This window comes from Agelaius tricolor, unplaced genomic scaffold, assembly GCF_023055355.1.
Source record: "Agelaius tricolor isolate 1412-34295 unplaced genomic scaffold, bAgeTri1.0.p SCAF_33, whole genome shotgun sequence".
In the NCBI taxonomy this organism is placed as follows: domain Eukaryota; kingdom Metazoa; phylum Chordata; class Aves; order Passeriformes; family Icteridae; genus Agelaius; species Agelaius tricolor.
In genome coordinates, this window is record NW_027269293.1 from 1,817,175 (window position 1) to 1,829,265 (window position 12,091).

General features: G+C 39.3%; 1 protein-coding gene across 5 annotated transcripts in view; it reads right to left on the reverse strand.

The window, feature by feature from the left end:
* Positions 1-2,349: 2,349 nt before the first annotated feature.
* The window catches only part of EPS15L1 (epidermal growth factor receptor pathway substrate 15 like 1), a 46,942-nt gene continuing 37,200 nt past the window's right edge, over positions 2,350-12,091 (reverse strand). For 4 of the 5 annotated variants that reach the window (XM_071451847.1, XM_071451846.1, XM_071451845.1 and 1 more), the window contains one exon: positions 2,350-8,546. In XM_071451847.1, the coding sequence (XP_071307948.1) occupies positions 8,400-8,546 (147 nt within the window). In that variant the 3' untranslated portion in view covers positions 2,350-8,399. The remainder of the gene's footprint in view (positions 8,547-12,091) is intronic. The other variant, XM_071451849.1, reaches the window with a different exon arrangement.

A 12,091-nucleotide genomic window follows, 5' to 3' on the forward strand; every position in this document is an offset into this window, starting at 1 on the left:
CAGCAGCACCCCAGCACCCTGTGCACAGCCAGCACCAGGCTGCACACAACCAGCACCATCGTGGCGCCGCAGCAGTGCCTGTGCAACAGCCCAGCACCTCACTCTGTGCACAGCCAGCACCCAGCAAGCCAGCAGGCAGGACACTTTCAAATGTCTTTTTTTTTTAACCCTAAAGTGGAAGGCTGGACTAGAAACCCCGTGGCTTTTCTGGAAGTTTATTTTAGATTCAGTGTTGTAGCTAATCGACCTCCGGAAGAGCTGAAGCTTCAGTGCTGGGCATGGCTCACCTCAGGCAGGATGGGGCATTTCAACCTGTGAGAGCCCTTGGTTACTCACAGCCATTTACAAACTGCCTGAAAACATTGACTGGCTCTAAACTTTGGTCTTCCATCCACAAGAATGCCAAAATAAGTTTGTCCACTCTTCAAATTATAGGATTGTGTGGTTCTGTGGTTTTCTGTGGTAGAAGCTCTGTGGTTTCTTAAGCTATTTTGTGCACCCCTAACACAGAGTAGCTGTTAGGCTTTGCTTAAATTGAATTTTTGAAGCCAGAACCCCAAGCTCTAGCAATTTCTTTTGCTATATTTAGAAAAAAAACAACTACAACAAAGTCATGTAGCCATCACTATGGTAACTACCAAAAAATTCATCCCAAACCCCATGTAATTTAGCAGGGAGAAGGCCATCCCCATTGCTAGCATCCAAAACCTACTTGGTGGCATCTACAAACTTGAAAACTCCTGGGTGTCCTTGAAGCAGCTGCTCTCAGCTGGGCCTGTCCCAGGTCCTGCCTGTGCAAGACATGTCCCAAATGCTGTGAGTGAAGCAGAGCTTTGAACTCAGGCACTGCAGCAGCTCCTCTGCCGTGGCCCAGGAGTTCTGGCTCATTATGTCACAAAGAAATATCTGGAATATCATTTTGGATACGATCTCCTGTGACATTTAATGTATTAGGTGAATAACTACTGAGCCTGAGGCTTAAACACAAAAGAAAAAACGCACAAAAATATCCTCAGATCCCAACAACCATTTATTAACAGCCTGTGTGCAATGACAGCATGAGTTTTGTTATCTTAATGATTTATATTATATTGCAAAATAAGGGATAGAGAATGCCTGGATGTCCTTTCTGTGGAAGCAAGGGATAGGCAGAGAGCACAGGGCTTTTTCATTCTGAAAATTGTGATCCAGGATCTTAATGGGAAGTTAAACAGCAGAAATATATTGTGCATGCTGCTGGCAGAGTCCTGTGAGATTCCATCAATTGGGAAGGCTACAGCGATTCTACCAGACGCTGCATCAGCACCAATAAAAAGTTTTAATGGTGGTGATAACATTAAAAAAAAAAAAAAAAACAAGCAAAAAAACCAACCAGACAGGAGGGAAAAGGTACTCAGAGTGACTACACTGATAGTCATGCACAGCAGATGGGAGATTCAGCAATTCTGGAGATAAACCTGACAGCACTTTCAGACAGAATTCCAAGAGGAGAGCTGGGCCTGGGACATATTTAAGTTCAGTCAATAAATGCTCCAACTGTGGTTGAGGTTTAACAGTTGGGCTCAGACCTTGGGCAGCCTTTAGGGTGAAATTTCCACATCTGAACAGAATGGTGATGCTTTTCTTCCCTGTCCAGTGAAGGGGCTCCTAGGCCATGCTGGTTTCAGGGGCATCCTTTCAGATTAAGCCCAGACAAGGTGGATTAGGAAAGAATTTGGCAAAGCACAGGGATGAGAATGCTGTGTGTGTGTCAGACCCAGAAACTCGAGTGGGAGCAACACATGGAGAGCTGGTGATGGTTTTATGAGAGATGAGAAGCATGACACGATGAGAATTGGGCAGGGATTGTGCCCATCTGTGACACCCAAACCCTCCAAAATGTGAATGTACTAAAAATATTGCAGGGAAATCTGCCTTGGCAAGCTGCTGCTGACCTTGACCAGGTGAGCAGGAGCAGAAGAGCTGGGAGAAGAATGAGTCAAAGTGAGTAAATGGAACAGCCCAGCAGTGAGGGGTGTTCTTCCAGCCAGGCAAAGGTTGTCTCCAGTGATGTCCCCAGCCACTCCCAGTGTAAATTGCCAGGACATCCAGAATTGCTGTGCACAGACTGCTTGGGAAGGGCGTGGTGCTGGATTTGAGACTGCTCTGCTCAGCCCAAATCCAGCTGGGACAAGGAAGAAAGGGAAGGACAGGAGGGAAAACAGTGCAGAGGGCATCGGCCAACAGGAAAAATATTTCAGTGCAGAGAACAGAGCTGATCTTCAAAGCAAGATTCACAAATTTAACAGAAAAACTTGTGAAACTGTGGACAAAAAAAAAAGTAAAGAAAGAGTGCTGAAATCTCAGAGCTCCAAAAAGTAACTTTCATTTATTATATTAAACAATAACATTTCTCTTATTATATTAAACAATATAACACATGAGATGGGTTAAAATTAAAATACCTTACAATTTGTTATAACATTTGAAAGATAAATATAACCACAATCATGTACATATTTGGAGATATTAGTCAGATTTAGGTCAACACTGCAGTTTCCACTTTGTGTTTCCACCTTTTCAGATCAGACTGAAGGATGATTTATTAAAAGGGACACCAGAAGAGCACTCTGCACTTGCAACAGCAGAAGGAACCACAGCCCCTAGGAGCCTTCCTTTGAAATTTAAAGGGAGAGGCAGAAGTTGGAAAAATGAAAATTCCATTTTATAACAAATTAGCCTTTATTTATAAAACTTTCAAGTAAAAAGAGCAGTATATCAACTGATCAAACAGGTGTGTCAATGAATTATAGTTAACATATTTACTCTAAAAATAAATCTTCTATGATTCCATCATACTCCAAGCAAATTCCTTTCTAAGAAAAGATGGTTGTTGTGAAGTCTACATAGATGCAATATTTAACCAAATACATAACCAAAAACCTGGCTGTTCCACTAGTACAGGAAGATAATTGAATTAGACAATTAACAACAGAGATCAATTCACATCAACAGAGTTCCAGCTCTAAATGAGGATTAAGCAGAAATGAAATTCCTGAGAGGGAGGAAAAAAATACAGAAGAAAGGAGAAATCAAACTCTTAGACAAGGGAAAGCAACAATTCTACTTGGACCAAAACTCCTTGGGCCACGGTTCTACAGAACAAATATTCTTCTCAATGGAGAAACACTAAAGAAGAAATAGTAACCCCAAAAGGATTATAAGAAGAATTCAAGAAAAAGTGTTCTATCCTTGAGCATAAGACGGCAAAATGATTTCTACAAATGTGCCAATAGATTTCACCCAGATGGGAATCAAAAATAAAGAGGCTTGCACAGACACAGCTTGGAACTTCCTACACCTTGAGAGCACAGTACATGGAACAAGATACAGGAAGGACTCGTGACCCTCACAGGGCAGAGGTTCCACGAAGGAAAAGTTGCCTATATAAAAATATTTCTTACAGCATTATTGTGGAAGTATGACTTTTATGAGCATCTGTTTTCATTGCAGGGTGACTGGGAGGTTTGAGGGTAACTGAGGGAAACCACTGAAGGCAAATGTGAACACTCAGCTCTGTGAGGGGCAATGTAATTCAATATCTGTGGGGTAATTCAATATCTGTGCCCTATGTGCACTGCCTGCACGGGCAGGTTCAATGTGAATAATTGTCTGTCTGTCTGTCTGTCCTGTTTAACTGCTGTGCCTCAGTGCTCTGTGCAACCCAGGGCTTTCCACGAGTCCATCCAGTACTATAAACCCCACATAAAACATGTGTGCCACCATAAAACCCTGCTAAACTCTGACCACTCAAGGTTCCACAGAGGCTCATAATTTATCCAAGCAGAAAGAAGAATCACCCCCACTCTTTCCTCTAAACCAAACATGCAATGGATTTTTGTTCCTCCTGAAGTAAGAGCTCAGGTGGAAATGGAGGAAGCACAGAACTGGAATCCAGATGACAATTATGTGCAATAATTGCACATAAACCAATCTGACTGGAATGAAGCAAGAAAAACACGTTTTCCACCTTTGCCTGTGACTGTTTGGGGTGTGTGTGGATGGGAACAGCTCCCTACAAATAATTTTTTTCAAAAGGAAAAGAAAGGAAAGAGGGAAGAGGGAAACTATGAGCAAGAATAGAAGAAAACTCACTGCCTCCGCCCAGAGAAGAAAGATGACGTGCAAGATCAGCAGCTGAACCTACATTCCAAACAGATACTTTAAAAACTACAAAGAATGTGAAATTACATCCAGTGCAGATAATTACCACTTTCTGCCAGGGTTCTCTCACACCTGGCACAGCTAATGAACACAGTTTTTCATGTCAATGAAAGAAATCTTGATCCAAATTGATTAGAAATAATTTCTCCTCTTTTTGTTTTTTTAACCAGGACTTTGAAACTCTCAGAGCCATGAGCTAACCTGATTTTCTGTAAAGATTCAATTCTGTATCCATATGTGGTTATCTGTGTATGTTCACACATACACACAAGCTTTAATATATAGAATATAGATGCATATTCTACATATTCACTGTATATACATATTTTATGTACAGCACAAGGAACTATATACTGGACATAGCATGTGGACATGTATATACACACACTATGATTACATTATACAATACTCTATATATATATATATATATATGTATATGTATATATACACATAGACACAAATAATATGGATCTCACTGTACACTGTATATGCACTGGGGGTATTCACATTTTCCATATCTTACATTGTATGTATTTTCTCTGCCCAAATAGCAACAGGCCTGTTTGTGCTTTAAATTTCACTGGTCTGGAGGAAGAAGAGCAATGTCTTGCAATAGAGTTTTGCCTCAAAGAGCAAGTGCAGGTATTGTACAAACACTGAGTTACAGCAGAGGGAAAGAATGTGGGGAATCTTCCTTTTTATATGGAAAATTGTATTAAATGCAAAGTGAGAAATCACAGCTAGGTTTTCTTCTACTGCAGTGACAACATTCTGAATCAAGAGTGTTTCAGTAAATTTAAGGTTCCTAAATCTAATACTGTGCATAGACAATATATTGGGTTCTGTCCCTGTTCATTGGTTGATCTGCAGTTACTGTCCAAGCAAATATGAGGAAGAGTCAATAAGGAAGTACAAAAATGAGCCCTAACACTATACAGAATGCTGGAATAATTCACATTTCTGTCTCCCTGCTGGACATCTTGAAAGCATCATCTCATTGGCCTAGAAGCATTATAGTCAGTGTTTTAGGGCCCTGACAAAGCAGCAGAAAGTCTTGTTATGGTACAGAACTTCAAAAATGCATCGAGCTCTTCAGTCAATCCACCTGTCCCACTGGAGTGATACCATCCCATCCAGAACTGGTATTAATTTCTAAATTTTATGGTAGCAGAAGAGACACCACAAGAACTCAGGTGAACCCTGGAGGATCTTACCCATGGGTACAGTTTCTATAACTGCACTGAGAATCTTGCAGCCACTTGCTTTTGAAAATTGCTCTTTCACAGCTGAAGTTTTATCGTGTTACCTAAAGACTGACACAAGTTAGCTCTCAGAGATTTCAAGTTCTATACAGCAACAGAAGAATTTTCTGTGGTTTCGTGTGTTTGATCACGTAATCAAACATATATTAGAGAAAAATTATTGCAATGGGAAGGGATCTAAAATCGGGATCTTCAAAATTAGAAATAGATGCTGTTGCATGCCAAAGGGCTCATTAAAGGACTATATTAAAGACCATTATATGGTTGGTTTTGGTATTAGAAATAAATCTTCTTCTGAGGAGAAGAAAAGGTTTACATTATTTGTAGTACCATTAGCACAGGAGACACAGAGCAAGAGGGGAGTTGTGACTCCTGGAAGTAACATCCCAAACACGAAGAGATGAGTGTGTCTGCACACCCACCCATCCACCCACCTCCCCACAAAAGCCTGAGGCTACAAATGCCACGTCCTGGCTGCATTTCAGAGCTCAAAGCTACCAAGATGCTAAAAAAGATCCAGCCTGACTCCTCTGTGTAAGGAAAGCATCCAGGATAAGGCAATCCCAACTGAACAGGGAAAGATTGTTTTCATTCACTGAGCAGGCACTATCAGTGTGGTATGAAAATAAAAGTAAGGAAGCAAGGACATAAAAAATAGAAATGCATTGAAGATGGTGAAGGAATATCACATTTAAAAAAAAAAAAAGAGAAAATGTTGTAAGACAAAGGGCCACATCAGTAAGGACACAGAATGTAAAGCTTTTGTATTCCCAGAGAAGGAAGGGCAGGAAAGACTGAGGGCATTTAAAAATGCTGTGCTAGATCCCTACTCTACCAGACAGAAAAGTCCAAGGCAAACACAACAGAAGTTTTAGAATTCCTGTAATCAGAAAAGGCATTTCTAGTAAGCAAATTAAATTCACAGACTCTTTTTTTCTATGACATGTCACACACATTCTGTGTTGTGTTTTCCAGGTGGAAGCATTCAGTGCATTCAAAACCTGCTCCTACCTGGTCTGAGTCCTGCAAACTGCATTTTAGAGCCAGCCCAGACAGTGCTGCCACAACTGGTGTGTGAATGTGTATTTGGCAACTAAAATCTGATTCAACTTGGCTTCATTTCAGCTAAAGCTGTTTGATCTGTAACCCCAAAGAGGTGGAATTGAAGAAGCAGAGGTAGAGACTGTCCCAGAGGGTCACCTGGCTAACACAACCTACTCTGTGTGCTGGGATTGGAGTAAATGAGGGTACAGTGAGTACAATGAGTGTACAATGAGTGTACAACGAGTGTACAATGAGTGTACAATGAGTGTACAATGAGGGTACAATGAGGGTACAATGAGTGTACAATGAGTGTACCATGAGGGTACAATGAGTGTACAATGAGTGTACAATGAGTGTACCATGAGGGTACAATGAGTGTACAATGAGTGTACAATGAGGGTACCATGAGGGTACAATGAGGGTACAATGAGGGTACAATGAGTGTACAATGAGGGTACAATGAGGGTACAATGAGTGTACCATGAGTGTACAATGAGTGTACAATCAGTGTACCATGAGTGTACAATGAGGGTACCATGAGGGTACAATGAGGGTACAATGAGTGTACAATCAGTGTACCATGAGGGTACCATGAGTGTACCATGAGTGTACAATGAGGGTACAATGAGTGTACAATCAGTGTACAATGAGGGTACCATGAGGGTACAATGAGTGTACCATGAGGGTACAATGAGGGTACAATGAGTGTACCATGAGGGTACAATGAGGGTACAATGAGGGTACAATGAGTGTACAATGAGGGTACCATGAGGGTACAATGAGTGTACCATGAGGGTACAATGAGGGTACAATGAGTGTACAATCAGTGTACAATGAGTGTACAATGAGGGTACCATGAGTGTACCATGAGGGTACAATGAGGGTACAATGAGGGTACAATGAGGGTACCATGAGGGTACCATGAGTGTACAATGAGGGTACAATCAGGGTACAATCAGGGTACAATCAGTGTACAATGAGGGTACCATGAGTGTACAATGAGGGTACAAAGAGTGTACAATGAGTGTACAATGAGTGCCAGGGGGGAGCACTCCTCACACATGGCAACTTTTCCACCACTTCATTTCCTGATGTCACATTAAAGCAGCACCCAAATGTGTTTCACCACCTTGCAATCCTGTTTGCTTCCACTAAAGCAAATTTTTACTTCATAATTTAACTGCTAAATTATTTATCCCATTTACTGAATTAATTCCCACTTTTAGTCGTTTACAATTATTAAAACTCAATGCAAACAAAAGTTTAAATTAGAAGAACCACTAATTTCTAGAGTCTTCAAATTTGTACTGTTTTACAGAGTTCACTGTATCCATCATATATAAATTGTCAGATTCTTTTGCAAAAGCCACAACTTCTGGATAAAAATACCAATGGATTTATGCTTTGACATAGCTGATGCAGAAGTACTGATTAGCCTACCATGAATTATTAAATAAATGTAACAAGTGAAAGCTAATTCTATAAATATTCTCTTTTTATGACATTTTCTTTTAAATCCATACTGCAGCCTCAAAGACCCCGTGGAATTCAGGTTATTACAAAAAAAACGGATTCACAAGCTGCAGTTTACTCTATGCAACATTTGTGTTTCAGATAAAGAAACTTTCAGTACCTTAGGATTACACATTAAATTTCTTACAAGCAATAAATTTTTTATCTAGAACATATAATACAGCTTATACAGTGATTCCTGCAGGTTATGCACTTGAGAAGCCACACAGAGCCTGGTCAGAGCCACAACCAGCCAGTCCTGTTTAAATCTGAGGGTGACTTAAATTATGTTCACAAATATAAACCAAGGGTTTAGTATTTTTTATAAAAGCTTTGTTCCAAGGTTTCTCTTGAACAAGGTGGAGGCCAAGACCCTCTTTAAGAGTTTGGCATGTCAGCCTTACTGAGTGCAATGGCCAACTCAAGGTCTTCTTGTTCTTGTCTCCTCAACCGAGCCAGTCTTTCCTGCTCTGCTTTCTCACTCTCTCTCTTCGCCCAGGCCAGCTGCTGCTCCTCATTTCCAAACTAAAAAAATGAAAATGGAAAATGAATTAATAAGGTTACCGACCAGCTCGAAGAAATTGTGCAAAAAAATACAAAGAATCAGAGTTATGGAATATTCGGCTCAACTACACCAGGCTGTCTCAGGGCAGTTCTAGATTGACAGAGAAATTCACTCACTGGCTTCCTCACTTCATCCTTTATTTCCTTAATTTCTTCCTCCTTCACTTCCTCCTTTGATTTATTTCCTTCATTCCTCCTTCCTTTACTTCCTTAGTTTATTTCCTTAGTTATCTCCTCCTCCTCCCACCTGGGAATCAACCCACATGGGATGCAAGTCCCTGCATCTGTGCCTCAGCTGGGTAAGAAAACTGCCAAAAAAACCCCTCCACAAGCACAAAAAAAAAGGAAGTTAATGGTTTGGAAGCACAGCAACTACAACCATTTTTAAGAAGAAATAGCTGGTAAAGCTAATAGTTATTTATTCTTGTGCAACTGCACAACAGAGAGTTTTATTGTGGGAGTTCCTGCTAAGGGGAGGGGTTTGAGAAGTGATTTTGGACACTGCTGACATGTGGGAAGTTTCACCATCAAATCAAAAGTTACCCAAAGTGCTTCTGCTGCTGTCCATAAAATACACAGAGGTTCACCAGTAAGAAATAATGTGGGAGAATCCAATTTACCTCAGCAGAGAACACTAAGGAAATATCACATTTAATAACATTCAGCTCCTAAACCTGTTTGGGCTCCCCCAAACACAAGTACAATGCAGCAGAACTTGTCCAAAATTATATTCTAGTATTTACCACTGAAGGATGCAGAAGTTTGCTTGTTTGAACTTTTTGAACAAAACCTGAATTTTTTTTTTATTGAAATCATAGCAATTTCTAACTCAAATATAATCTGTTCCCAGCTAATTTTAGCATTTGCTGAGGAGGAGGAGGATGGGAACAGCTGCATGCAAATGTTTGCATTAAAATCTGCTTTTTGGTTTTTGTTTTGGGGATTTTCTTTTTCTGTGTGTGTGCAGGAAAACATCTTATTTGAGGGGTTTTTGAGGAGAAAAATTTCAGCTGGATGAATCCTGCAAAAATTCCCTGTGGCCCAGGGCACAGAGACTCTGAGCCTGCTGCAGCTACACCTGAACTATTGAACTGAGGGTTAAAATGCAAGTTTCAGTGCTGAACCCTGCCCAGCTGCACAAACCCTGTGATAATCCCACCCCAGCCTCCTCCTCCTCTCTGCAGTGTCTCTGGAATTTCTATTTTTTATGTATTTTGACATAAATCCGCCTATTTGAATTTCTTTGAACCCAAACCCAATTCTCATTTACTCATCATTTAATCATGCCTCTGGATGCCCATCATTCTTCTTTTTTTTTTTCTGCCATTGTGACTTTAGAGATGATTTGATGCAAAAAACCCCACTTTTCTTCATGCAATATCTCTGCTTTGATTGCTATGAAAATTTAGATGAGAATCTTTGCATTTGATGTTACTGAAATACAACAGAAGTGTAACACCTTCTGAGATTTTACTTTTAAAATTCAGAGATCCTACTACACTCCTTATTTAAATAATGTCAGCTGCTGGGTAAGATTAAAAAGCTCATTAAGATTTTAAATAAATTATTTTTTTTTTCAAGGTAAAGACAGACACAAATGGAAGCAGGAATTCTCTGCTTAGTCCAGGAATTGAGGCAGATCCAACAGCTGGGATGGAAAATGAATATTTTCCAACTATTTTCAGAAATATAAGACACTTTGGTCAAACTATTTGGGATATTTTTTTTTTTAATGTTGAGAAACCAGTTTTACTTCTATGGCTTCCATTCTAGGATAAGGCTTCCAAAGTTGATGAGAGTCCCAATTATAACTTGTTTATTGGACACAAGTTATATTTTTGCAGTTAAAAGTGCTGAGTGGAAAAAGAAAAAGGAAAAAAATAGGCAAGTGATTCATTGGAAACAAATCTGGATGTGCCTTATTGCAAGTGGTTGGCACAAATTACAATTTTCAGGAGGTAACTCTCACCATTGAGTAGTGAAATAAATACAGAACAGTTCATTAATGCTACAGATTGTCTATAAAAAGGTAATTTACAGCTAATTTAATACAATAACAATTTTTTTGCCTATGTCCAGGTTTCAAAAAGTCTATAAATATGTGTCACATGTGCAATTACATTCAATCCTTCCTTTCCTTTTCTTTTTCAGAGGTACAGTGTAGATGAAACCAGCAGACTGCAGCAAGGCAAATCATACAAACTCCACTGATTTGTGTGTGCTGAATTTCCAGCTTGCACTGAGACAAAAAGCTCAGTGCTGAGTCTTCTGTTTCTTGGCAAAAAAAAAATAAAATAAAAATTGGTTTTTCTTGTTCTGCAAACTGCAGCTGGAACCCAGAAATACCTGCAATCTGAGCTACCAAAAGAGTGTTTTGTTCCAATGAATCATATTTAATGACAGCAACAAAGTTAAGGATGCAATGAAAATATACACAAACTCTGGGTGCGTGAATTTGCCAGTGTGTGAAAAAAGCAGCAGATTTTCCTACTAAAATATAATGAAGATTCTCATGTTCTTCCTTGGAACAGTCAAGGATTTCCATTAAAAATCAGGTTGTTTGATTATTCAGTTCTACATTATTCTGTTCTTAGATTCCATGCATTCAAAGTAGATGTCAAAAACCTTCTGTAAGTAAAACTGATTTTCATTTCCACTACGAACAAAGTTTCCCAACCATGAGGCAAAGAGAAGCACAATATTCTCAATCATTTCAAGGTAACTGGCACGTTTAAAATATTGTACAGAAGGATCAGAAATTGTCAAGTGTAGTAGCATAATTGTGTCATAGAAAAGGAAAAAAAAAGGAAAAAAATCCATGAACTGAGGCAAAAAGGGATCAAAATCTGCCTTTTCAGCCAAATTCAGGCAACATTTCTTTTTTTTTTCCTACAGGAGGAGAAATCAATTCAGAAAAACTGATTTAAAAATTTATTTCATTCGATGAAATGGCACTTAACAGGAATTATTAAGTGGCCACTGCTCATCTCATTTTTCCTACTTGTTCCTTATCTTCTAAAGATAATCTGAGCTGAGAAGGTGATGGCACAGCAAATCTGACCCTGGAGCACCCACTAGGATTGGGATCAGAGGTTTTAGTTAATCATTTGATACAATCACTCAGAGGAAACCACGTTTTAACTTAAGAAATAAGAGTCTGGAAAGTAAGATGACAACTGGGTCAGAGTGATTCCATTCCATCATTTGTCTTGGATTGCAGGAAGAAATTAGATGTTGTTGAAGAAACTTCAGATAAAGCAGGTTTTGTGTCTTATTTTTATTAAGAATGTCACCAGTTTGTATACAATCAGAATTTAACTGTGCAAATCCAACTATCTGTGGTCAAACATACAACAAATCTTGAACTTGGACGTTTCAAAAGTGATAAATTAAAGCCCTGAGGCCAACTAAAGTCTGCACAGATGACCTCAGCTAACAATATCAAATAGGAAAGTGATACACATTTAACATTAAATAATAACTAGGAAAAAAAAAACAAAAAAACC